The following is a 27,842-nucleotide window of genomic DNA, read 5'->3' as shown; positions in this document are numbered from 1 at the left end:
GAATATAACGTTGTTGCTTTAGATCAGGGATAGAGCACATACTTGGTATACAAAAGGATCCAGGTCCAATCCCCCACATCTCCAGTTTGTTAATTAGTTGTTTTCAAGTAAGAAAGAATGATCACGTAACAGTAGATGGGCTAGATCCTTCTGTGCTTGAGATCCTTGAGAACTGCTGCTGCTAGCCTGTGTAGACCATACCAGGCTTGATGGGCAAAAATTCTGAACTGATGTAAAAAGAAGTTTCCATTGTTCTTATGGTATGTCAAGATTCAAATTGTATTGTACACAGTATAGGGAACTAGCCAAGACAGTCAGCTCAGGGGTAGTGCATCAGTTTTGCATGCAGAAGCCCCCCCCCCCCCCAGGTTCAATCCCTGGCACATCCCATTAGAGCTGGGAACATTCCCTCTCAAAACCCTGGAAAGCTGCTGCTGGTCAGTGCAGACAATACTGAGTTAGATGGAGAAAAGGTCTGACAAAGTATAAGGCAACTTCCTATGTTCCTAGAATAGCCTTGAGCAGCAGTGTGAGTGTGTGTGAGTGTGTGTGTGTGTGTGTGTGTGTGTGTGTGTGTGAAAATTACTGTTTATTATCCCTAGGTAGGTTACAATATGAGAATTCGGCCTTCAAGTTTCTGTAGCAGATGTCACCAATCATTCCCCCACCCCAAAATCACACAGGTCTGTGAGCCCGATTACAAGCCCACTTCACCCCACCCTCCAGAACCACTTCTGGACACTTGCTCCATCCAGACAACACTGTCCTTGTTCCAGCTGTTCGACACAGCTGTTGCAATTTATTTATTTTAAAATCTAAACAAATAAATAAAACCATTCACTAGTATCAGTGTAAAGGTCACACGTAGCTAAATTCAAACAGCGTGTGCAGGTTAAAATAAAATGTACAAATACATTCTCCCTCTCGAGGAGCTGAGACCTTCCCCTGGCTGCCCATGAATTGTCCCAAAAAGATTAAAGGGATGTGAGAGGAGGCTTTGGCATCAAGCTGTATATTTATAAACCTTTCGCCTCCCCCGCCGCCCCAAAAGTATACCCTGTGCGACCAGACTATCAGACGGTTCATTGTTGCGTCTGTCGGCTGATCGAGGGGTACCTTCTGTTAGCAAAGCACACAGAGTATTTCTTCAATGACCTCGGGGGGCAAAGGTCACTTATTATAAATGGATAATGAGACCTAATGCAGTGTTCCGAGCTCCGGACAAAGAAAGGGCTTATCCGTAGCCCCTTGCGGCTCGGACCATTCAAGCTTTTATTCCTCTCCTCCCCCCAACACACCCGCCTCTCTGCTCCACCGCCGCACACTTAATGGAGCCAAACAATTGGCAGAAATGCTATACAGAGGGTCTGAAACCAAGAGAAAACGGCCTGCATTCTGAGCTCTGATAGACAGATACAAATCGCGACCCTGAAATGGCGCCAGAATCCCTTTTACCGCTCACATGGCAGACAGCCGCGGCCATTCACCCCCCAACTTCCCATTTAGCCATTTGCTGGCAATTAAACATACTGACGGAAGCGATAGCGCATCAAACCGCAGGCCGCCACGGCTAATGTGAGACCATTACATTTGCTCCTGCAGGTAAGCAGAGCATTTGTGTCTTAACAGATATTTCCCTAAGGGGGGAAGAGTAGAAGCAAGCTCAGGTAGGGTTCCTGCTCTCGGCTTATGCCATCTTCTTGTATTTAATGGGATCTAATAGCCCAGGAAGTTCATAATGTGGCATAACTGATTCCTATGGCCATAGATCAAGCATGTATTTTCCACGTGGGGTTTTCATTGCTTCTTTTCAAGAGCAAAACTGAAGGATTACTATGTTGTTGTTGTTTTACATTCAGGGCTATTTTGGAACAACAATGTTCTAAAATCAAAGAGCAGACTTCTGTGCCAAGCACCACCTAACTAAGATGAGGCAAGGGGATTCAGAATCATGTAAAGGTAGAGTTTGAAGGGACCCCAAGGGTCATCTAGTTCAACCCACTGCGATGCAAGGATACCAACTAAAGCATCCAGATGGCCATTCAATCTGTGCACAAAAACCTCCAATGGAGGAGAGTCCACAACAGGCATAGGCAAACTTGGCCCTCCAGATGTTTTGGGACTACAACTCCCATCATCCCTAGCTAGCAGGACCAGTGGTCAGGGATGATGGGAGTTGTAGTCCTAAAACATCTGGAGGGCTGAGTTTGCCTATGCCTGGCCCACAACCTCCCAACTCCATCCCACTGTCAAACAGCTCTTACTGTCAAATAGTTCTTCCTGATGTTTAGTTGTAATTTTGAGAGGAGCTCCCTAATATGCATTGGAACCCCTATGAGCCAGAGATTAAGAGCCTCTTGCTCTACCGACTGAGCTATGCCTGTTTGAAGGATTACTGGGACAGCCTGTGTGCACTGCTCTGCACATTTGAAAAGAATGACTACAAGTGCTAAACATTATTACTATTAAACAACTTTGGCCCTGATGGCGTTTCCTTGGAAGACTCAAAAGAAAGCTGGTTAGGAACTAAGGAATTATTTTGGTTCGGAAGATGGAAAGCATTAGGCAAAATAAGCACAGCCACAGGCAGCAATTTAGCAAAGCCTTGTTTCGGCACATCGATCCCGCTATGAGATGGTGGGGTTTGGTCACCTTTCTTTGGGAGGTCCCCATCCCTCATGAAAGGCGCCATTCATGGAGGTCCGTTGTGGGAACATACATTCTTTTGACAAATGACTACTGTGTGGTGGGGCAGCGGCAGGGAAGGGGAAGGAAAATAAACGATGGAGGAAGGAGTTGAAAATGGCACACATGAAGAAGCCAGTGTGGGTGTTGCCTCTTTGCTCAAATGCAGCCACTGCCAGCGTCCCACGCTGCTGGGCATCCAGGCAGGGTCTTGACAAAACAGGGGTGTCAATCACGACGACGAGAAGGTTCCCACTCTAAATTGCAAGCTGGTCGTTTGAAATTTAGAAGGTGGTGGTGGGTGTTTTATGCCAACCCTAACAGCTGACTCTAAAAGTCTTAGGTGCCAGAACTCACCATGAAATTGTTACAGTAAGTTGCCAGGCGACTCGGGGAAGCCCCGAACAGATTCCGGGTTGACAATAGCTGAGTTCACCGCCTGTGGAGGTGCTAAAGGCTATGGCAAGCTGTCTCCCTAGGTGGTTTGGGGGCCACCCCTGGTTCTGGTGCAGGTCAAATCAATGCACCCCCACCTCCCTTGTTCTCTTACATTCAGGCAGGTGGCTAGGGCAGCTTGGAAGCTTGGGCAACTGCATGTGTGTCCAATGGTAGAGGCCTTGCTGAAAAACTTAAAGCCTGCTGCCACTACATGGGAGATGGATTGAAAAAAAGGAAATACGAATTGGCCCCATAGCTTGACCAATCGGGGCTAGAAGTGGCTAGGAGCTAGGTAGAGTCATAGATCTAAAAAAATGTAGACTTGCACACACTGCCCAGCTTCTGTTTTGACTTGAAATGTTTGTTTTGGGCTTCTCAGAAATATGTAAAGGCAAGAGACCTGGGGGGGGGAGCGCCAGCCCACAATGGCGCCCACCTGAGAGGTGCCAGAACTGTGCTCTAGTGCGCTCTGAGTGAAAAAAAGCATTGCTTATACAAGAGGCAGCACAGAGACGAAGCAGCAGGAGAAAGCTACTCAGAGTAGGCTCACTGAAATTAATGAACCTAACTTCATGATGTGGCCCAATCGCCTTCTAAATCCGGCCCGCAGACGGTCTGGGAATCAGCATGTTTTTACATGAGTAGAATGTGTCCTTTTATTTAAAATGCACCTCTGGGTTATTTGTGGGCCCTGCCTGGTGTTTTTACATGAGTAGAATGTGTCCTTTTATTTAAAATGCATCTCTGGGTTATTTGTGGGGCATAGGAATTCGTTCATTTTTCCCCCAAAATATAGTCTGGCCCCCCACAAGGTCTGAGGGACAGTGGACCGGCCCCCTGCTGAAAAAGTTTGCTGACCCCTGATATATTGCATCTATGCATATTTTATGCAAAACCTCACTGCTCTTTTCCCACCTTAAAGGGTGAGAGGATGCTTACAATTCCTAAGAACATGGCCAAGCTGCATCCTTCCAGCCTTCGGTCTTTTCTTCTCCTCCGTAGAAACATTTCAGCTTCTTTATGATTATTGTTTTCCCTCTCCCTTTAAGAGCAAGATTAATTTACAAGCCTAGCCCTCCTCCCCATAGCAACCTGCACCAGATAGGGCCAAGACGTCTACCCGATACCATAGAATATTACGACAGGAGGCTTGCCATCAACCAAGCCGATTGGATTAAGCGCTTCCACTTTGCTGCCTGGGATGTAGAGATATTAAATTAGAGTCTCCACTTTTTCAGTTTTCACGCACAAATTAGCGTCTGAGAGAGCAAGATGAAATTTGCACATCTCAAGCCAAGAGTTCCCAAGAGAGTGAAAGAACACACAACAACATGAAAACTCAGTCATCTGAAGGGCAGGATGGGGTTTTAAAAGGGGACTTCATTGGCAAAATGGTTAAGGTTGACAGTAAACAGAAAGGCACTATTAAAAGTGTGCAAAAATAGGCTGTGGCTTTGGTGTAAATTGCTGCTAAAATGTCAATGCAATCAGCTTGCAAGGTCTCAGCAGTCTTGAGTTCTAGTTCCTAGAGGGAGCATGTCTTCCCATATGACCACCAGGCCCCTTGGAAGGTTAAGATCAGCAACAAGCAAAGTACAGTAACATAACTCAGTGCATCCATTCACATTCCATACTGTCTCAAGCAAATTGTAGCCTTTTCTAAAGCTCCCTGAGATCTAGAACCTGTGGAACTCGCTAACTCAATCTGGAGGCTCCCTTTTCTTACTGGAATTGATCCAAGTCTTCAGTTATGTCCGGGGGTCTCTCTACAGAGAGCCCCCACCAATCATCCTCACCAGCTCCTTGCCCAGCGTCAGCTCAAGCAGCAAGTCAGGAGAAAGGAATGAAGAAGTTAGCGGAGTGGAGAGAGGGCTATCTCATGTACCAGAGCCCCAGCACCGCTCGGAGAGAGGGGTAGGGGAGGAGGAGCACGGAGGGCTTTCGGACACAGGGCAGCCAGAAAGGCGGCCCTCCGATGCCCAAATTGAGGCACGCACCCACCCGTAGGGCCAGGGGGTGGCGCTTTGGGGTGCCCAGGCTTTTATGCTGGGAGAAAACCCGCAGGAAGCCATTGCGGGGTTCTGACACGGACTGAGGAGTCATGTTTGCTGATGTTCTTGCACTGTAAATAGTATGCACAATAGAACTCTGAAAGGCAAGACGGAGTGGAGCGTCTTTACTCAAGAGTAGTCACAACCATCTCTGAAAAGTTACTTCTCCTTTTTTTTTCCTGTGTTCTTTTTGTGAGGAAGGGGGGACTACAGACTATTGAGCCTCTTTGTTTTTATCTTTAAAAAACCTAAAACTTCTCAAAATGTTGTAGCTATTCTTATAGAATTGGAAGTCAGAAATTCTTGCTGATCCATCTACCAGTGGATAGGTACATAAGAAGGCCCCTGGCAGCTGTATCACGCCAAGCACCGACCAAGTCCCATCTATATAGAAAATCAGATGTCAAAGGGCAGAGTAAAGAGGCGTATTTTCAGCATATGGCGGAAAATGCAGAATGATGGTGCTAGGTCCACCTTTGTGGGGAGGGAATTCAACCATTTAGGGGCTGGCTCAGAGAAAGCCCCTTCCTGGCTCCCATCCCCTGCCCTCCTGACGGCCCCCGCTGCTGATCTCGGCACCCGAGAGGTGACCCAAGCTATATAAACACAGGATCCCCTGCTCCCAGGCTTACAATCTGAACAGACACGGCACAAAAGGAAAATGGATTGGGAGGAAGGAGGAAATGAGCAAACTCAGGTACAAACTCCTAGTCGTAGGTTTTTCTAGTGATCCGCTAGGGTGGGAAAGAGTTCGAGGAGAGGCAGAGCCAAAAGTTGCGCCAACGAAATGGCCCTGCTCTCCTCTCCTCTGCTGCTGCTGCCAGGTAACAATTGGTGCAGGGGGGGGACAAGCACTATTTCACACACCATCATTGTAAATGGGGTCTAACCCTCTCTCCCTGAAATAATACAGAACAATCAACCCCTTTATTGTAGGATGAGGAGTGGGGAATTGCAAGCCTTGGAGCTGAAGGTGACCCACCAGACCTCTGTGTCTGGCCCTCAGGAATCTCCCCATCACCCCTCAAAAACCCTGCTCCGGACACTCCTTGCATGCTTCTCCCTACCCAGGTGGGGTCCTTAAACTGTGACTGATGCCTCTTGCTTGCCTGGATGAGGGATGGAGAGGTGTGTTGGGGTGTAGCAGCCTCTTACTATTGCGTTGCTGGAATGCACCCTACTATAAAGATAAGTAGCACATCTGTTGCCCCACCCACTTCTCTCTCTGGCCCCTTCCTCCCCGGGCACCCAACACCTAGATTGTCACCCATAAGGAAATGGGTGAGAAAGGTTTCCCCATTCCTGTTGTCGGAGACTACGTGAGAGTATGAAGTGGCACTAGTGAGGGAATAAGCATGCATATAATTTGAATCCTTTGTGGGGGTGCAGAACACCCTGAGAGTGCCGCAAGGGTTATCAAGGCCAGGGAGAGGAGCTGTTGAAACTACAAAGGTTTCTGTTCCCAAGGCTTTGTTTCTCCTTTCCCAAACAAAGAGCCGCACGGCCAGCTTCCAGAGGGGAGAGTTTTCCAAGTTACTTACAGCCGATGAGCAGATACTGGTAGCACTGCACGGAATCTGCGGCCAGGAGCAGCGGATGATTCAAGTTAAAGGGCGGCTGCAGTTCAGTCCACTGGGGAGTTCTGCGGAAGCAACACAAAAGAGTATTAATATTTAAGCTGGAAGAAAAATCAGCATCTGTGTCATCGCATCCGATTATTTATGCAAGAGAGTGCAGTGTTTATAATTATTTAAAGTTGTTTCGTACAAGCACGGAATATTACACACACACACACACACAGATGGGAAAGGGGCGAGGAGTGGCCCAACCTGAAGAGAAGTTGTGAAAACATGCAAGCTTCGTACATTACTCTTTCTGACACAGAGATCAATTTAGGAATAGGGGGAGCTGACTTCCACCAGGTCAGACTATTTGTCTATCTAACTTCGGTATGAAACTGGCTTGAGGGCTCACAGCAAACAGGCAGCAGGTGATGGAAAAGATCCCCTGCCACCTGAAACCCAGGGGGACTACTGAGCTACGGAACAAGGGATAGCTGAACCTGTCCATTTCGATTTTTCTGTTTCTCATTTCCCCCCTCTTAACTGCATTTGTCCGCACTTTCACATTAGTTCTGTGAATTTATTTTTTAAAGAAACAAGTCCTCATGATTCTCCTACTACACACATCTTTATATGCAATTTTGCATAATATACAAATTTGCAATTTCCCTTGTGTAATCTGTTTTCGTATGCTATTTTCAATAATGTATGCGTTTATATACAAACTTTGCGTTGAGCACACTGGTTCTCAGCTGGTGGGTCAGGACCCAGCAGTGGGCTGCAGCCTGATCCAAGGTGGGTCGCAACAGGAGCACGGCCACCATGCTAATATATGGTGAAAGATTCAGAAAGGGGTCCTAAATGTATGTTTGGGTTGAAAGTCCTGGGTCTGAAAAGTTTGAAGATACCTGCTCTAGTATATGCATTTTTGGTACACATTATTTGGCTGGAGAACAGCACAGCAAAATTTGGAGAAGTGTGGATTTCTAAGTATGGCAGCTGTTCCAGTTTGCATATTGTTTCGAAAAGTTGAGAGTCTAGTGGAGAGCTAGTCTGAGGAGACAACCCCTGTCTAGATGAACCAGTGGTCTAGTTAAGGGTGGGGAAGAAATCCAATTCGGTCCATGTTTACAGAAAAACCCATCCATTTTGCACTTTCTGAAACAATATGCAAACACGGCCATCCTTCAAAATTCACCCTTCTCTTAGTTTTGTAGTTCAGTTCTCCACTCAAGTAATGTGTAAAAAAAACCTCACATACTCTAGGGCTAAGTGTGCATAAAGATGCATATATCTGTGAAAAGAACGTGCAAAAAATGCATTATGTTGTGGAATCTTGTTTAGCAAAAATTGATACAGTGGGCAAAATTGCATACAGAAATGTGGACATTAGAAGAAACTCAAACTAAAATGCTGATGAATTAAGACTTTTTAAATGAATTGCTTACTTGGACAAATGTGTGACATGAAGTCACTGAATTAACATATTTTTCTACTTTCCCCTTCATTGGCCGCCACAGAAACCCACCAAGGGTTTTTTAAAAGCATGTTTCTGGGGTGTGTGGATTTGCCACTTCCGTGCAACTTCTCATAACTCATTGCTTAAGCCTGACCTGATCCTAACCCAGGGCACTGGCATATCATATGACGCTGCAAGAACTAAGGATCTGTGAAAAAGAAGTTGGGCAAAGTTACAGAATATTGATCCGGCTAGGATTCACAATGCCATTACAAGTTGCTTGTTTTGACAATAATGGCCCTGGGAAAGAAAGAAAGAAAGACAGTGTTGTCATTTTAATCAGGGCTGGCCTCTCTTCAATTGCTTGGCAAATCATGTATTGATTAGTCTAAGCCAGGAATAAGCCAGCACTGAAGAAGATTGGAGCCTACCAAACAGGGGAAAAAGAAAAGAAAATCAATTGAAAAATATTTTAAAATGTCAAAAGCACTGACAATATTTTCTCAGCAATCCTCCTTTGGTTTTATTCGGTAAGTCATGGCTAATTTCTTTAAATAGCCTTCAGAACACACCCGCTTGGAAGACCTGCATAAGACAATTGGTCTAGTCGCTTGCTGCAGGCTGCGGAGGGCTGACTTGGCAGCCCCTGGGCTTGATCAGGCCCATGGGACCTTTCTGTGGGGCCAATCTGTCTGCCTCCTTCCACTCTATTTTCCCAGTTAGGCTGGAGCAGGGCAGAAGATGTCATCGCTCTGCACAGATTTCAGGTGAACTTGATGCAGAACAATTCACTATCATTATCATAGTTAAGCTCAGAGTACACACAAACGTGAGTAAACTCCAGATCCCCATATAGAATCAAAGAATTGTAGAGTTGAAACGGACCACGAGGATCATCTAGTCCCGTGGTTCCCAATGTGGCGCAAACGCCCCACAGGGGGGCAATTTGGTGGTGGTGGTGGGGAATTTGAGAACGAGTTAGACCACATTCATGGCCTTTTAGGCTTCCTTCACGTGAATAGTTGTTCACTTTTTGGATAATAAGACTTATATGTCACCGGGGGGGGGGGGGGCAACAGGTGGGGCATGGCCAAAAAAAGGTTGGGAACCACTAGTCTAGTCCAACCCTCTTCAATGCAGGAATCTTTTGTCCAACATGGGGCTCAAACCCACAACCTTGTGTTTAAGAGCCTCATGCTCTACCGACTGAGCTATTCCAACAGCAGCAATATATATGTTGTAATTGGGAACATAAAAACATAGGAAGTTGCCTTATACTGAGTCAGACCATTGGGTCTGTCTAGTTCAGTACTGTCTACACTCTCTGGCAGCAACACTCCACATTTTCGGATGGGACATTTCCAATGGCACCTGGAGATGTTGGGGGCTGAACCCGGGGCTTTCTGCATGCAGAGCAGATGTTCTAGCACTGAACTCTTAGCACTGAGCCCAATGCACAATTCTGTTTTTCATTTGAAATCATATATATATATAAATAAGAGAAGCCGGTTTCTACTCCTTATGGCATAAAAAAAGCATTTGAAAACATGGCAAGGCATGTTGAAATCTCAGAAAGAGAGAGTTGTTCGAATGAGAATTCGAGGGGGGGGTGTTGCCCCCCCCCGTGAGTTAATCATTCATTTATTTGATTTTCTTGTCACCTGCATTCACCCAAGGTCTCTGGGTGGACTACACACACACACACACACACACACACACACACACACACACACACACACAGTGGAATCTCACAGTGGAACCTCGTTTTACGAACACCTCGGTTTACGAACGATTGTAACCCGGAAGTAAGTAAACCGAGGTTTCCGAGGCCTACGGAGGCCTCAGCGAAAGCCTGAAGACTGGGTCGCAGCTGCGGAGGCGCTCCCATTGCTCCGCAAAGGCCTCGGATGCCCCAGTGCCTCCCAGAGGCCGGGCCTAAAAGTACAATAAATATTTCAGTAAAAGCAGCAGCAAATCTATAAAGCAGAGGAGGTGCAGAATGAACTATGCTAACTAATTAACATTGCAGAATGCAAAATAAGAAAAATAATACCAACGGCAGGCCCAATTTGCATAATTTACCCTGTCTGCAAAATTCACCTTTTTCCTTGTGGAATGTGCATTGCATGAAAAGGGAATTCCCACATAGATTTTGCTCTGACACCTCCACCTGTGGTTAAAACTGTGGAACGCCCTGGGACTAGATCCCCTGGAGGCTGGAAGTTCTGAATCTGACCCAAGAAAAATAACTCTAACTGCAAGCGCCAAATGAAGCAGGAGCAGAAGTTAGGAAAGGGAAGGCTACCTAACGAGCGTCCAGCTGGCCCTTGGACAAGTCACCATTTCCAGTGGGGTGTCATCACTTATCTTTGGGGCAGTGCTGAGGGGCCGCGGTTCCAGCACATGCTCCACCAAAGTACCATAGCAGCTGATGATGTAGAGAGACTCCACGACAAACTGTTTGGACTGATCTGTTGGGGAGGAAGAAGATTGAAAAGATACTGGAATTTATTCTATTGATTAGCAAATGCTGCACAACCACCTTCATCCTTTAATGTAGTGGAGGCTGGTCCATTCGGACGAAAGGGCCACAGCCCCACCCATCTCAGCCTGCCCTCGCTCAGGCCCCACCTGCCTGCCTTCCCATGTCTATTGAGTGTTTTGTATACTTAACAGCAACAGAAGCAATTAGATTATAATACTGTACAGTAGTTGTGATTTGATAGCTAAAAGATACAGAGCAGAAGGTGAGAAACAACAACTCCATAGAAAAAGGGGCAAGAAATTGACAAAGAGAAAAGATAGAAAAGATGAAATTGTGTTTTGACTGTATATGTTCAAAATGTTGAAACTTAATAAAATATAATTGAAAAAAATATTTTGCATTTTTCTGTTGTGAACCATTTTTCTGTTGTGAAAGGTGGTATACTATTACTGCTAATAATAATAATAATAATAATAATAATAATAATAATAATAATAATAATATATCCTGTTTCTCCTATTTTAAGACGTAGTCATAAAATAAGTCATAGCAGGATTTTTAAGCATTCAAGGGAGGTACAGTATAGGATTGCACTCAGTGATCCAGCTCATGTTAATATTGCCTCTCCCTTTCCCACCACCCTTTTTGTCTCGACCCTCTGCCAAAGTCTGACAGCAAGACTCTCAGGGCAGGGACCTGACTCCCCCCCCCCCTTTTTAAACTTTTGCTGAGGATATTATGCAAAGATAAATAAATGCTGGTATAAATGCTGCAAAGACTAGATTGTGAACAGTTTGCATTATCTGCTTTCTAAAGTTTTCCCAAAAAAGACAAGCAGAAAGTTCAAAGTGTGAACGTTGGGCTCTTTTGGACCCAGGAATTCCCACGGTGAAGGGCCATGGGAGAACATCTCAGTGGGAGAACATATCTTCTGCATGCAGAAGGTCCCAAGGTCAACCCTTGACACTTCTAAGCAGTGCTGGGAAGATCTCCTTGCCTGAAACCCTGCAGAGCTACTGCCAGTCAGAGCAGATAATCTTGAGCTATATGGATCAAAGGCAGCTTCCAATGGATTTCAGGTATTTTCCTTCCCTTACTTGCACATTGTTGTGAGTGCAGCTTTGATTTTCCTTCCTTCTGCCACCATGATTGGCACTCCTCCTCTAGAGCCAGAATTTTATGGCAGCATCCAAAAGCATTGCTGAGAAAGGACCATAGCTCAGTGACAGAGCACTTCGAAAGTTGCCTTATACTGAGTCCATCCAGCTCAGCATTGTTTGCACTGACTGGCAGCAGCTCTATGGAGCTCTGGATAGGGGAACCTCCCCAGTTGCGTTGCCAGTTACTCAACCTGGGATTTTTCTGCATGCAATGCAGATGCTCAATCAATAAGCCAGGGCCCTTCCCTGAGTTAGTGTGACATAGTGGTGCTCCAGATGTTGTGGAGCTCCAACTCCCATCAACCTCAGCCAGTGATGATGGGAGACATCGTCCAGCCACATCTGGAGGACCAAAGGTTCTCCGACTATGTGGGACTCAGAGTGAAGGGTTCAAGCCCCACACATTGTGTGAGACCTTAGGCCAGTCACTCTTTCTCTGTCCTAGCCTAACCTACCTCAGAGTGATTGGGAGGATAAAAAGGCAGAACACCCAAATTAGGAACATAAGGAGCTTATATGGCTTCAAACAACTGGTCTACTTCAGGGTTTCCCAAACTTGGGTCTCCAGCTATTTTTGAACTACTGTTCCCATCATCCCTGACCATTGGTCCTGCTAGCTAGGGATGTTGGGAGCTGTAGTCCAAAAATAGCTGGAGACCCAAGTTTGGGAAACCCTGGTCTACTTCCTTCAGTACTGTCTACACTGGCTGGCCTACAAGGAATCTTTCCCAGCCCTAGCTGGAGATGCCAGGGATTAAACCTTGGACGTTCTGCAAGCAGAACAGATGCTCCACTTTCTCTATGGAAAGAAGCTGCTTCACATGCAGAACATCCCAGCTCAACCCCCTGAACCGCCAACTAAAAGTATCAGGTAGTGAATAATGGGACTTCCTTCTGGATGCCTGAACACCTGCACTGCTACTTCCAGTCGGAGAAGACAACACTAGGCTAGATGGACCAATGGGTCAAGCCAATATGAAGCAGCTTTGCATTATATAGTACATATTTGTTTATGCATTGTTTTCTGAGCACACAAACCTTTTTCCCTTTTAAGACCTGGATTGCTTGCAAACCACGACCTCGACGACCCGAAGACGGCAGCCACACAGAATTCTCCTCCCACTGATTTGCTGGGTGAAATTTGTGGAGCTGGCTTGCTTTTGCTATGGAAAATAGAAGGTGGGAGGGAAGGGGGAATAAAAAAAGATCAAAGTCTAATTATTATCAAGTAGTCCACCGGCATGAGTTTTGCTTGAGAGGCAATACAAAGCTATAGGGGACTGTTTTCTCAGAACTATGGAGAATCAATAAATCCTACAGACAGAACAGTGGCTGTTCAGCATTTCAGAAATGCAAAATTAACACGAACCTTTCATAAAGCAGAAATAGCTTGGTTATTTGATTCACTGCTTGCTCAGTGGGTATGGCAGAGATCAGCGACTAACGGCCTTGAGGCTATCTCTTCTCCTTCCCACCCCAGCCTTGGCAGCCGAGCTAGAGGCAGCAGCAGCAAGGAGGAAAAGACAGCTTTGATTTTAGCACTTGCTAAGAATTAGCACCTGACAAAATTAGCTCCCCAAATAATTGTATGGGCCAGGTTTGGGAAGAAGGGTAGAAAGGCACTGTGTTCTGGAGGCTCTTCTCCATGCTACAGTTCCACTGCCATGTCTAAAAGCCACACCAGGATTTGGGGGTGGGGTGAAAATATGAATGAAGCGTGTGGATTCAGGCAATTACCCCACCCCCACCCCAGTTCACTGAAGGATGACTTTGGGGGTTCTGCATTACTGCTAATCCAGTAGGTTGTCCAGGGAGGTTCTTAAGAACCGAGTCCAAACTTCAGAGGGATTTGGTCTCAGGCTCGTAATGGGATCAGATACTTCCGAATTGGGGAAATTTGCTTCCAAACGCCCAGCTTCCAGACTTTGGCATCTTTCTTGCATGCAGGTGACTCCAATCCCCCAACCTACATACTTACATCATCTTTAAATACCCAACAGCAAACCACCAACTTTTAGAGTAAGAGAGCACAAGCCAAGGTGGAGAAACACGCAGAAGTTACATGGAATGGAGACAAAATCCACAACAACAAGTGAGAAGCAAGCAAGCCACAGACAATGACACTTAGAAGCACTCCCTGGTGCCAGGGCAGCAGAAGGCACATGCCACATCCTTGCCTGTTCACATTTTTTAAAAAAATAAATAAATAAAACACTCCTTTGTCTGTCTTGTCCAGGAACTGAAAACTCGCCATCTGGATTCTTAGTTTGGTGCTAGGGTTGGAAGACTATTCTGTTTGGTCTGCATTTTGATGTGAAACTGATCTAATGGCGCAACTCCTGTGGCTGATACATGGATTAGAATGGAATTATCTTTGGGGTTTCGTCCTGCCCTGAATTTTGCAATTCAGCTCTCTGCCCCAAAAATGAAGTGCCAAAATGTGTTTTTAAACGATGTACTTTTAAAAAGGATAAAGTATGTTTGAGAAGGGTTGTGTCCAACGTAGCGCTAGGTTAAAGTCGCCTAGCAGGAAACTATTTTCCGCTGGTAAAATGTTCTATGCCAGTACATTCATACCTCGGTTTAAGTACGCTTCCGTTTGAGTACTTTCAGTTTAAGTACTCTGCGGACCCGTATGGAATGGATTAATACACTTTCCATTACTTTCAATGGGAAAGTTCGCTTCAGGTTAAGTACAATTCAGGTTAAGTACAGACTTCCGGAACCAACTGTGTACTTAAACCGAGGTACCACTGTAGAATGTTGTGGCACAAGAGAATGCATAAGCAGGTTGCTGGGAACTTCGCTGCGGAATACTGTATATTGTGCAATCTGTTGCTTGACAAGTTTCTACTAGTGAAACTACTGCCTTGGATTCTTCTGTTGTTTAACATTAAAACTCACCCATCTGCAATAGCCCCTGCACTAGCAGACAGAATGTTGGATCCTGTGTACATTGTGTGTATGAGATAAAATACATATTGAAATAGGTATTTTGTTGTAGCAGCATAGCTAGAAATTGTCAGGAACAGGAGAACAGCAGAACATCTCTCCCTTGAAGCTTGGTACAACAGAGTTTAGCAACTAGCCTTGGAGAGAAGAAAGGTATGGCGGGGGGTGGGGATCAAAACTTATGGTAAATTTATGGTGATTTGGTATCCTGCTGTTCTATTTGTTAATAAAAGTAATTCAACTGAAAGACACCCACTCTGCCTTCTCTCTCTTTGGTACAAAGTTCTGCTCTCCTCTCATGTCTCAGCAGCACTACAGATACCCTAAGCTTTTTTTGTTTCGTTTCTTCTGCTATTGTAAAGAATGATACTGTTGCTATAAACTGACGTTTCTGTTATTTGAATACGACAAATGCATGGAATACATATTCAAGTACACATTTGCATTTATTCATACATTTGCATTTAAATACATGGAATTTAAAAACAACAACACCAGATTAATATAGAAGCAGGCAGAACAGATGTATGGGGGGGAACGGGGCATGGAAAACTGTAACAGACTGATCCCTCCATCCCCATGATGCACAAGCTGAAGGCAACGCTGAAGTGTTCAGCTGAGCGATAGCTGTTTCCTTTAAAAGTGTTGCTAATGGGAGGTTGTGACTATGTGGTGTTGGAAAAGGTGTTGAGCACCGAGGGAAAGATTGGGATGAAAGTATTATGGACGGGAGCAGCTGGAACCAAGCCCCTGGCTCATTGAACAAGAGGTGGTGTGGAGTGCTCCTTGAATGGCTGAAAGTAATATAATTGCACCAAGCTGAGAAACTGTGCATTTTGACATGTATCATGCAGGAGAATTTCACACCATGGACTGGTCAGTGCTCACATAATAGGAGAGGGGAGAGGAATCGTTTTAAGCCTGAGAATTGTATTTCTTCTTGGGGAACCTTCTAGGGAGCACATGGTAGCAGTGTGTAGGGCTGGAGGGAAACGTGAGCAGAGCACTAAAGGGAAGTGTTGTGTTTGTACAACAGGCTAGAACACACACACACACACACACACACCCTCTCTATCCTCCATCCAGGCAGGTAAAACAGCATTATCAGAGTTCAAGATCTACAAATAAGGCAGGACAGGCAAAACCTTTGCAGAATGAGGACCAAATTCCTTGTGGGAAACTGTCCGAGACTCCTCAACCCAGTGGTGGGGACCAAAGGGAAGAGTGGGTGGAGCAAAGGATGTGATTTCTATCTTGCAGGGCAGACTGCAAGGGAGCCTGCAGGGTTTCCTGCACACTCCACAAACATTTCTCCATCCAGTCAAATAAAAGCATTGTCACAGTTCTAGGACACATTCCAGCCTAGCAAGAATCACTTGAGGGCATGGAGTAGGGCCAGTGACAAGCATAGTCTGAGGTGGTGGCAAAGTTCTGAGGCCAGGCAGAGGGGCCTGGGGGACGCCAATTTGCCCTTTGTTTGGCCCCCATCTCCGCTGTTACAGGGGTAGAGGTAGAGAAGAGGCCCTTAATGAAAGTCACAAGCACCACTTGCTGATTCTTGTTTTAGCCAGCCTTTCTTCCTCTCTGCACCCCACCCACTCTCCCAATAATTCCGGGACTGGGACCAAATCTATCATCCACTTTGATCCTTGGAACAAACAAAAAATCCTCCATGTTGGTAGAGCATGAGATTCTTAATCTCAGGGTCATGGGTTCAGACTCCACATTAGGCAAAAGGTTGGACTTGATGACCCGCGGGGTCCCTTCCAACGCTACAATTCTACGATTCTATGTTTCTATGTCTTGTGGCAGAGCTCCAAAAGGTGAGCTTGTGTCTGCTGGCAATTGATGACATTTATCTTTAAACAAAACTTTCGATTCAAGCTGTTGGCTGAATTTAATTTATTGATTTTTAGCTTTGGCTCATTGCGTTCTGGTTCTCTGAGGCTGCTTTTAGTCCTGCAATTGTGTTTTAATGATGGATTGTTGTTTGGTTGCTTTTTTAAAAAAAAGTCTGCTTTTTTATATTTTGTAAGCTGCCTTAAGTGACTTCTTTTTGGGAGGTGGGTGAAAGAAAGGTATTTCATAGAATCATAAATTGTAGCATTGGAAGCGACCTCGGGGGTCATTTCCACCCCAAATTTGACATTCCCATGAAGGCTACCTGCGGACCCAGGGCAGTCTCGAGCAGGTTGCACGCCCTGGTGCTGAGGGGGCGGCGCACCGCACCACTGGGGGTCTACCTAGAGCCGGCCCTGTGCGGACCACATGCTAGTAGTGGGCGGGTCCAGAGACAAAAGTGGGTGTGGCCAGAGGCAAAAGTGTCAGAGCAATAGATGCAAGCCTGACCATTGTACGACAGGCTGCATTCCAGCCATGTGTAAGTCAGAGGTTTCTAGGCAGCACTGCTCCCCATCTCACCATCCACGCAAGCAAGAGGCAATGTAACCATTCAAAGGCACATTCCAGACTGGCAAAAACACTCAAGGACAGGGGTCAGCAAACTTTTTCAGCAGGGGGCTGGTCCACTGTCCCTCAGACCTTGTGGGGGGCCAGACTATATATTTTTAAAAAATATGAACGAATTTCTATGCCCCACAAATAACCCAGAGATGCATTTTAAATAAAAGGACACATTCTACTCATATGCTGATTCCCAGACCGTCTGCGGGCTGGATTTAGAAGGCGATTGGGCCGCATCCGGCCCCCGGACCTTAGTTTGGGGACGCTGCTCAATAAGGATGCAAAACAGGGCATGCTGAGGGGTACTGCTTACAGAGAGTCCTGAGGGCCAGAGAGGCCCAGGGGCCACATTATAGATCTGGAAACATGGACCATTTTCAGCTCCCTCGTGCTCAGCAGGGAGACGGAGAATAATTGTCATCTTTTAATCTACCCCACCAAAATGATAATGGGGGTGGGGAGCAGAGCACAGTCCGTGTGTCCTGTAACACAGGCAGATGCACTCGCACCTTAACACTTTATAAAAACAGAAATCGCCTAAACTTCCACATGGGATTTTCTTTACACGCCCTGCATTTCACCGGGAGCCGGCAGTAAGCAGAAAGGTCACCCCTGGCGAGTCTCTTCCCAAGCCCTTGATGCCCCCAAACACTTACAATTTTTCACAACGCAAGTATAAACAGTTTCAAAAGGAAATGGAATAAAGTATGTTCTATTTACACCACGTCTTTAAAACAAACGTCCTCTCCGGCTCACACTGAAGCCCCGGCTTCCAGTGCCAAAACATTTTCAGTTTAAGAATGATGTTTTGTAGACAGAGAAAAGGCAGCCTTGTAAAACATGATTACTCTTGCGGTTAAACTTGAGTGAGAAGCAGGAGAGGGGAGAAAGCGGGCATATAGTAGTTTTGCTTTAAACATACTTCACTGAAGTGGGGAGGGCAGGGTGTGCATGGGGTTACCTTGAACCCATGGCTTCAAATCCTTGCTGGATTCCCCCCCCCCCCAAAAAAATGAATCTTTAATATTCCACATAGGCAGGCTTGCCACACACACCTCGGCTACCCAGCCTTGTGAGGCAACTTGCATCTTACACGGTTTGGTTCTGGGGGTCCCCACATATATGCAAAAACGCATAAAGTCAGGTATCCCTGAAACTGCCCCCCCCCAATGGAGGACTGCCTACTCAACTTTTGGAAGATGGTGTGAGGGCATTCAGAGCCCTCCCACCACCTTCCCAAAGTCGGAAAAGCTCGCAATACCAGCTTTACAGAAGTGTGTGTGTGTGTGTGTGTGTGTGATAAATAAATGGAGTGTGTTTCTTCTGCTTTCCATTTATTTGTTTGTTTGTTTACCCACCACCCACACAAAGCTGTGATCGCGTAAGTAAAATAAGTGTAAGATGCAAGTTACATGTACAGTGGTACCTCTGGTTATGGATTTAATTCGTTTTGGGGTGCCGTGTGCACCCTGAAAAATCTGTAACTAGAGGCCAGCTGCTTCTGCGCACATGCGATGCGCAATAAAGTGCTTCTGCGCATGCGTGAGCAGCGAAACCCGGAAGTATACACTTCCGGGTTTGCCGCAGCCGTAACCCGAAGATTCTGTAACCTGGAGGTTACACAACACGAGGTACCACTGTATTCATTATGCATTCCTGTTCAAATTACCCCTCTCCTACTTAAGAAAAAGAATCAAATTGTTTTTCCAGCTGATGGATTCTGGGCCAAACTAAACATGACAGCTGTGTGAAAGATACTGAAGTGATTTCATGTAAACAAATTTGCATGCACAATTCAGGACCCCCACATTCATGCAGTTCCACTGAGACTTCCCTCCTGGTGCAAACAGGAGTTTGTGGGAGGGCAACTTTGATCAGGTGGTGAAAGGAGCCTTGGTGCTTCCTGCTCCCCTGTCCTCCAACTCCTATGGCTGCAATTCACAATACAAAACCTGGGCAAGTTAAGATTACATTGGATTTAGGTTCAATTTTTTACTTCTCACAAACAAAGCCTGATGCTATTTATGGCCAAATGTAAAAATAAGTAATAAAAATATCACACAGACACTATTAAAAAGAGATTTATCATTGGTGCCTGTCCAAACACCTGGGGAAACAAAAATTTCTTTGCCTAGCATCAAAATGATAGCAAGGTTGGTGTCAGGCAGGCCTCCTTGGGAAGAGCATTCCAAAGAAGGAAGGTTACAACAGAGGAGGTCCATCAATTGCATTCAGGCCAACAGTGTTGCATCTACTTTGAGAGCTTCACTTTCCTGGACCTGTGAGTGCTGAATGCCAGTTTATGAACAGGACTCTTGTGATGCTCACAGAGCGCCTTGGAACCAAATGACTCTGGTGTGCACCTCAGCCTGGAAATCTTGCATTGTTTTTGCTTTTGTATTTTTTACAGATTTTTTGGGAAAGCCATCTATCTACCCGACCTACTGCTCAAACAGCAATTTAGGACTTCATCCACTGACCAACTTGGGAAATATTTCCATCACTGTGTGTTCCCATGCAGAGAATCTACGACAGGAGCGGGGAACTTGTAGCCCTCCTGATGTATTTGGGACTACAACTCCCAACATTTCACCCACCGTGGCTGATAGTCAGGAGAGCCTGACAACATTGCAAAGGCTACTGCTTCTGCACCCCTGCTATATTTAAACCAAGCCTCCTCCAGCCACACAAAAATGCAATAAAAAGGGGGGAGTCTTTTCAAGGTCTATGGGACAGCAAGGATTCCAAAAGGCAGGTGGTTAAACTTGCTTGCTCGAAAAAACTCAGGGGCTTGAAAGAAGATAGAAGGATTTTAATAGATTATTGGATAAGATCTGGATTTTATTGATTAGAAAGCAGCGACTGTAAGAGGACTAGGCTTTCTGAGTCTGAAGCATGGGAAGTCAAATTTAAATTAGTATAATTTGGCAGAAGATTTGGATTAATTGTTTAATTGATATTTGTATAATTTGAAAATGGATTAGATGTTTAAATTGGAAAATCTAATAAAAATGTTTATTAATAATAAAAAAGGCACGTGATGGCCAAATTTCTTGTTCCGAAGGTTCTCTCTATGCGCACTACTGCATGTGCATACATGAGTGAGTCACTTCTTGGCGCCTTGTAAACTATGGCAGGCAGAGAAGCTAAAATGAAAAGAAAAGTTTGGACTTTTTAAATGCACTACCAATGAGAACTAAAAGTTGCAGATTAAGCCACAGATTTTCTTCTTTTCTTTTAAAAGTGATCTACAGAGAGGAGAAGTATAATCATCATCATCATCATCAGAAATCATAGTTCAATCACCATCCATAAAGTGAAAGCAGAGCAATTCACAATCATGGCAAGCAAGCTTCTTTAATCACACAGGTCTACAATTCACATGTTACTATTGCAGCGATCTGGTTTATGCAATACTATTGATGTGGTTTTCAGGGCTGAATACATTGCTCCTACCCGATAATAAACCAATAATTTATTCAGATCTCCAAGCTCAGCACACATTGCTAAGAGTAGTATGTAGATGTTTATTTTCATCCAGACTGCACAGTGCAAAGTCATTACTGATTGGAACAAGACTTTTTTTTAAGAACAGGCACTGCTGTTATCAAGTTCCTTTGGGTTGTGCTTTGGGTGGCTAATTAATCTTGAATAGGGGGGAAGGGGGAGAGTTTGGCTCCCTGTAATTTATTTCAGTTTTCTGATTAAGTCTAAAGATTAAAGCTTCTGAAAACTTTTTTTTGGGGGGGGGGGATATGGGACGCAAAAGGCAGAAGCGTTCTCCACAGTCAACAGAATCTGAAGAATGTGCATCCACAAACCAAAATTCAAATTCATTCCTTTTACCATCTCACTCAGGAAAAATAAGCGTAGCCACAGTTAGATGTAATACAGGGTTTCGTTACTTTCAGTACTGTCCATTAAGACAAAATGGTACAGACTACTTGTCTGTGACTTTGTTAAAAATAGGGGGGGGGCAGAAATCCAGCTGTGTCTCAGTGGGATTTATTTATTTTAACATTTTCTATCGCACTCTTCGTACACAAAGGGAACTTGAAGTGACTAAATGCATAGAGCTACAACCAATCAAGGCAGCGTGATAAAATACTACAAGAGAACCACCAAACAGAAGACGTTATCAGTTCAACCTCTCTCCAAAAGGCTTTAAAAAGAGAGAGAGACTAGTATTCACCAAGCAGCAGGAGCTATATAGTGACATAGCTGTATGGGCAACTCTTATGCAGGGGATTTGAAAACATCAACACCACCACCGAAAAGACTCCGTTCCCCATGGAACCCAGATCCCTTCTGCTTCACAGAAACAAAACTAGGTTTGCCTCCAAACGTACATTCAAAACAGTTAATTGCCAATCCTCGTTCCCTGTGCCTACAGGCACTAATTCCCAAATATTTGTTCATAGCACACACAACTTACATCTTTCATGTGTAGACATGAAAAGAAAGATCTCAGGTGTATATATAAGCAACATAATGTGGGAAGAGGCTCTTAACCTGCATGAGCTAACCTCACTTGCAATGTCAACTTCTAGGACAGGACTGCTGGCACCTGGGATGGGGAACATGTGGCCCTCCAGATGTTGCTGGACTAGAGCTCCCATCAGTCCCAGCCAACACAGCCAGTTGTCAGAGAAGATGGGAGTTGTAGTCCAACGACATCCAGAGGGCCACAGGGTCCCTATCCTTGGTCTACACCAGGGGTCCCCAGACTTACCCGCCTTCGGGCCGGTGCCCGCCGCGCCGATCGCGCAGTGGGCCGGAGGGCGGGGTAGTGCGCGCCAGTGCGCATGCACACACCCATTTACTGGCGCGGTGGCGCGCTTCCAGGCCGGAAAACTCGCCGAAAATTGTTTGCACGCATGCGTATGGGCCTCCCCCGACCCGGAAGTGCACCGGAAATGACCTCTTCTGGGTCAGGAGAGGCCCATACGCGTGCGCAGAAACGTTTTTCGGCGATTTTTTTCAGATCTGGAAGTGCGCCGCCGCGCAGCGCGCCGCAAGAGCAGGCGGTGGCAGCGGGCGGCGGGGGTCGTTGCGGGCCAGATTGGGAGGCCAATTGGGCCGCATCCGGCCCAGGGGCCGTAGTCTGGGGACCCCCTGGTCTACACTGACTGAGGGTGGCTTTACCAGGGGCTCAGCTTTCTGGGAATTTGTGAACCCTCCTAGGAGAGGTCAAGGATTGGACCTGGGACTTCCTGCATGCAAAACATGTGCCCAGCCACATGAGCTATGGCCCTTCCCAGAAATGGATGGAAGCTGCTCAACAGCACACTGTAACACATTACTTGGCAATACAAAATTTGGAGAGGTGTCCATTTTGAAGGACAGGTGTGTTTTGGTTCAGGCATTGTTCCCAAACTGCAAATCAGGCAGGTTCACCTTTAAATGAGAACTGAATTTAAACTGCCCCCCACCCCAGTCCCTACATTTGGATTAGGGCATTTATCTTTCTTGTCCAAACACACACACATTTGTCCCTTAACAAACATGTATTTGGCAGATCACAAATTAGCATTTCCCAAATAACACACATTCAAAGTTCCCCCTCAATGAGTTGTTTGGTTTTTGCTTTTAAAATCAACCAATAACAATAATTACAGCCCCCCCCCCTCTTCTTTAATTCAGCACAAGCAAACAGAGCTGGCAAATCTATGTTCAATTATGCTGACATCATTAAGACCTTAATGAAAACAGCATGCAGACTTTTTTCTTTTTCTTTTTACAAGAAATGGTTCCTCTCCCAATAATTATTTTAAAAAGATGAACCATCCCAATTGCTGTGTAAGCAAAGAGAGGTTCATTTTCTTGAGCACGCTACAACTGCGGCATCAAACAGACCACAACAGACTCTTGTGAGCGCAAATACAATGATTTAAGGTCTATTCTATTACATTCTATATATTCCTCACTTTAATCTAGAGCTTTTAATCTTGGCTCAGGCCAGCACCATCCCTGGTTGACAAGGAATCAGCAATTATTCTTACGTACGCTATGGACATCTACTTATTCCCCCCACTGCGAGCCACTGAAGGGTATTTGACAGAGAATCAACGCTTCGACCATTATTCTTTTATTTTTTTTCTTAATGAAATGAAGTAAGGAGAAAGAGCTAACTGCCTGGGGGGGGGGGGCGACTTTCTGAAAGACAACATGGAGCTGATGTGGGGAGAGTGGCCCAGTTCACACACTTTTTTGGTGGTTTAAGTAGGGCAGGAGTGGACTTTTTAGCCAAAGTCTAGGGCCATGCAGCCTGGGATAAAGAACCACACCCAAAGTAGCAGACAACAGAGAGATAAGCAAGCAGTCTCAGTGTGGGCATGACAGAGCTCACTGGGGGTGATGCTAGTCACTGTGGCATCGTTACTTTTCTAATTCTTTTAAAGACATTTTATAGTTGGGGCTGACAGACTGGTTACAGATGCCCATGTTTTCATTTTTACTCCAATGCTGGTCTTACTCAGAGTAGGCTCACTGAAATTAATGGACACAACTAACTTAGGCCTATCAATTTAAGTGACTTGTCTGTGAGTAAAACATAGTTGGGTCCAACACAAATGCATTATTCTAATCTACAGCAAAGCGATGCTTATTCCTGAGTAAACTAATCAGGGTAGCAGGAGCAAACTCAATTTATTCATCCATGGGTTGGTGCTGAAATTTAAGGGAGTTTTTGCAATGTTGAACTGCAGACAGTCAAGAATTTCTTCTAAAAACAACTGGCGTTGGAAAAGTGCTTTTTGCTGTAGCATATAATGAATGCTGAAGCTCAGTGGTACAGAACATCTGCTTTGCATGCAGAAGGCCTCAGATTCTGGGAATGTTCCCTGCCTGAAACCCTGGAGAGCCACTGCCAATCAATGTCGACAGTTCTGAGGTAGGTAAACCAGTGGTCTGACTTGGTATAAGGCAGCTACTGTTGTTGCTACATTAAGAAAATGGAAAAAATGGAAAAGGCCTGTGATAGCCTCTGCTGAATTCAGGCCATTAGAATATCTCCTCTGGGTTTGAGCCCAGCCAAAGTTCACTGGGGCAGAAAGTGGGGGAGTACCATGGGCAATGAGGGCTCTAGCATGCTGTCTTTAAGTCTTAGAAAAGCTATCTAAGCACAAACAGGCTGGCCACAAATGCACAAAATGCCCACTACATAGAGCAGGGGTGGGGAACCCTGTGACCCTCTAGATCAGGGGTCAGCAACCTCTTTCAGCCGTGGGCCAGTCCACCGTCCCTCAGACCATGTGGTGGGCGGGACTATATTTTTTTTAAAAAACTGAACAAATTTCTATGCCCCACAGATAACCCAGAGATGCATTTTAAATAAAAGCACACATTCTACTAATGTAAAAACACCAGGCAGGCCCCACAAATAACCCAGGGATGCATTTTAAATAAAAGGACACATTCTATTCATGTAAAAACACGGCTGATTCCTGGACCGTCCGTGGGCTGGATTGAGAAGGTGATTGGGCCGCATCCAGCCCACGGGCCTTAGGTTGCCTACCCCTGCTCTAGATGATGCTTCTGGACTACAGCTCCCATCATCCTTGACCATTGGCCATGGGAACTGGAGTCCAAAAACTGTCTGGAAGGCCGTAGTCCTGCCCCCCCACTTGATGTAGAGGGTAACAGAGGATGTTGGTTTGACAATTACAAGGGTGGAGCCAAACATGAGTGTGAACATTTGGTTGCTGTCGAAAATCGAGAACCCCAGGTCGAGTCCCCCCCCCCACTTCTCCCAGTAACACGTAGATACAGAAACAGGTGGTATGACATTGTTACAATGGGAATTGCCCCAACTTGGGCCACATATTGTTGGCTGTCACGGTGAGGGGTGGGGAGAAGCCAGGCCAAATGTGACCAGAAGGTATCCTCAGGCAACTACCAGCCCCCCCAGTAGGGCCCGCTGCCGGTGCCAGCATTAGACACCCCCACTAAAAAAAAAACACAATCCCATATAATCAGCACCAGGTGGTTGCTATTTTAACTTGCAACCATGTCCCCAGTGTAGTGTCACTGGGGCATTGTGGGAAGTGTAAATAGTTGGTCAGCACTGATCCCTGAGGTGCCAGTGGTGCCCCTGGATGAGACCACCCAAGGGGAGGGATTGGCCTAAGAAGAGACCTTCCCAGAGTATACTGTGCCTGGAGTCCCCTCATGATTGGAGCTGGCACCAGGAGACGTTGGGAAACGAACAACACAGTAACAAGACATTCTGTCTGCCAGTACTGGGAGGGGGAAGGGAAATTTGACCAGGGGCAGCTGTTAATAGCAGTAACTCACGTTGGGCATCACATTTAGTTCTGCCCCTTAATCACATATCACTTCCATGTACGGAATAAGAAGCTCATGCAGGAGGAGGAGGAGGAGGAGGAGGAGGAGGAGGAGGAGGAGGAGGAGGAGGAGGAGAAAAGCAATGTATGGTACTTTCCAGTGAGTACAGCAAATTAATTAGAAGGCATGCTGGGATTGAACTGAACTCACCACGGAGCTTTTATGGAAAAACATCCTGCTCCAAACAGGTAGGGTCTTCGTGAAAAGGGGGAGAAATGCACAGAAATTAGATGGCAGAGGTCATCGTCAACAAGCAACACTCAAAATCATGCCATTTCAAAAAGAAAGAAGGAAAGAAAGGTTTTCTTTTTCTAATGGTCACCCGTTTTCTAAATGAAAAAAAAAGTAATTCCCACCCGAAAGAGGGGGCTGAAAACCCCATTGCAAGAAACATGGGGATGTTGCTGAAAATAGCAGCCCCGTGCTGAGATCTCCCCTTCCTGCTCCGTAACGTGTAGTCCTGACATCACCAGGGACTACGGTAGTCCTCACGGAGGCAGTAAACCAGTGTGTTCTGCACTGTACCATGTCAGATTGCAGGTGGGTGAACACATGACTCTTCCATACAAGGCAGACCTTGTCTGATCCAGCAAATCATTTTGTATTTTTAATTCTACTCTTGAGAACCATGCAATAGCCGTCCCTTCATCTTCTAGGCCATAGGTAGGCAATCTGCGGCTCCTCACATGTTCCTGGGCTCCAGCTCCCATCACCCTGGCCACTGGCCATGCTGGGCGAGGCTGATGGAAGCTAAGAGTGCTGCAATATCTGGAGGATCACAGCTTCCCCATTTTTGTCCTATGGGAAGGGAGAGCTTCACACATTCACATGCTCAAGGTGCGCATGCACATCAGTTTTCCATCAACATCTATGGAAAGGCAACAGAAATGGGGCATGTATACACTGCAGAGGTATGCGCACAAGGTGCACATGCAAAATGTTCCCCTCTGCAAGAACCAGACTGGATGTCTGGAAGGGACATAGCTTAATAGAGCACATGTTTTGCACATAGAAGGTCCTATGTTCAATCCCTGGCACCTCCAGGTTTGGCTGGGAATGTCACCTGTCTGAAATCCTGGAGAGTCTCTGTCACTCAGGGTAGGCAACAGTGAGCTGCTTGGACCAAGGTTTTGACTTGGTATAAGGCAGCTTCACATGTTCCTAAAAATGGTGCCAGCAGCAGGGCCAGCTCATCCACTAGGAAAAGGGACATTTGTGTCTCCGCTTATGTGGGCCCTGCCAAGGGTCAGGAATGTGGCTAAATATCAACAGAAACAATGCTGGAGTTTAATAAAACAGAACAAAATACAAAGTGTTCAACGGAAGACAACGAAACCTCAGGGATCAAATGAGTAACAAAATATGGAAAGCAGTAAATGAGAGAGGTTGTGACTTAGTAGTACCACGGAGGCCTAAATTCAACCACCCCTCAAATTGTTTTGTGGCTAAAACAGGCTAACCCCTATGCATGTACACCAAAGATGCCTGGGCAAGGTATAACTTTCAAGAACATGGGGTTGAAATCCAGTTTGTTCATTACAGAATTTACACAGGAGTAGACCTACAACATGCTTCTAATGCATTGTCACCCACACAGCAGTGAACAATATCCCCATATCTGAGACACCTGCCATTTATGATTTTCATGCAGTAAACAAAAAGGAATCTGCTACCAAAGCATCTACTGGTTTTTGCATTCAGGTGCAACGCATGCGCACAGCGCCGCCCCCAAAGTGGCCCGGAAACATCATGCACAGCGCCGCCCCCAAAGTGACCCGGAAACATGTCACTAAAAGGGCAGGGCAGGGGTGGAACTGGGTGTTTGCAGGCTTCTTCAATGGGTTCCTGTTTTCACACAATTTAACGCAAGCACGCAATGACACGGAACGCCACCCCCGCGTGAATGAGGGGCTGCCTGTATTTAGAAATAACTATAATTTAAATAGAAAACTAATACATCTCACCATATTGGTGACAACTTGCAAAAACACACAACAACAGCCGTTATGGACATTTGGCAACTTTAAGCCTTGTATATTGCACTGGTTCTTTCGTTGTATCTCCCCTCTTTTTCTGTATTTTAATATTTTGTGTGTGTGTGTGGAGAGAGAGAGAGAGAGAGAGAGAGAGAGAGAGAGAGAGAGAGAGAGAGAGAGAGAGACCCGGTGGACATGTGCTAACTGATGATAGGGGCACCTTCAAGACTTCTGCTCTCAGGGCCGGCCGGTCCTTCCATTAGGC

General features: G+C 45.7%; 1 protein-coding gene across 25 annotated transcripts in view; it reads right to left on the bottom strand.

Moving 5' to 3' along the window:
* BCAS3 (BCAS3 microtubule associated cell migration factor) overlaps window positions 1-27,842 on the bottom strand; it is a 454,932-nt gene that overhangs the window by 238,248 nt on the left and 188,842 nt on the right. For 14 of the 25 annotated variants that reach the window (XM_088657501.1, XM_088657504.1, XM_088657509.1 and 11 more), the window contains 4 exons: window positions 25,752-25,796; window positions 12,879-13,003; window positions 10,501-10,666; window positions 6,716-6,816 (listed from right to left, as the gene is read on the bottom strand). In XM_088657501.1, the coding sequence (XP_088513627.1) occupies window positions 6,716-6,816; window positions 10,501-10,666; window positions 12,879-13,003; window positions 25,752-25,796 (437 nt within the window). The remainder of the gene's footprint in view (window positions 1-6,715; window positions 6,817-10,500; window positions 10,667-12,878; window positions 13,004-25,751; window positions 25,797-27,842) is intronic. The other 11 variants (XM_088657510.1, XM_035139557.3, XM_088657512.1 and 8 more) reach the window with 1 other exon arrangement.

Source organism: Zootoca vivipara, chromosome 14, assembly GCF_965207765.1.
Source record: "Zootoca vivipara chromosome 14, rZooViv2.hap1.1, whole genome shotgun sequence".
NCBI lineage: Eukaryota > Metazoa > Chordata > Lepidosauria > Squamata > Lacertidae > Zootoca > Zootoca vivipara.
This window is presented reverse-complemented; position numbering and strand designations above follow the sequence as displayed.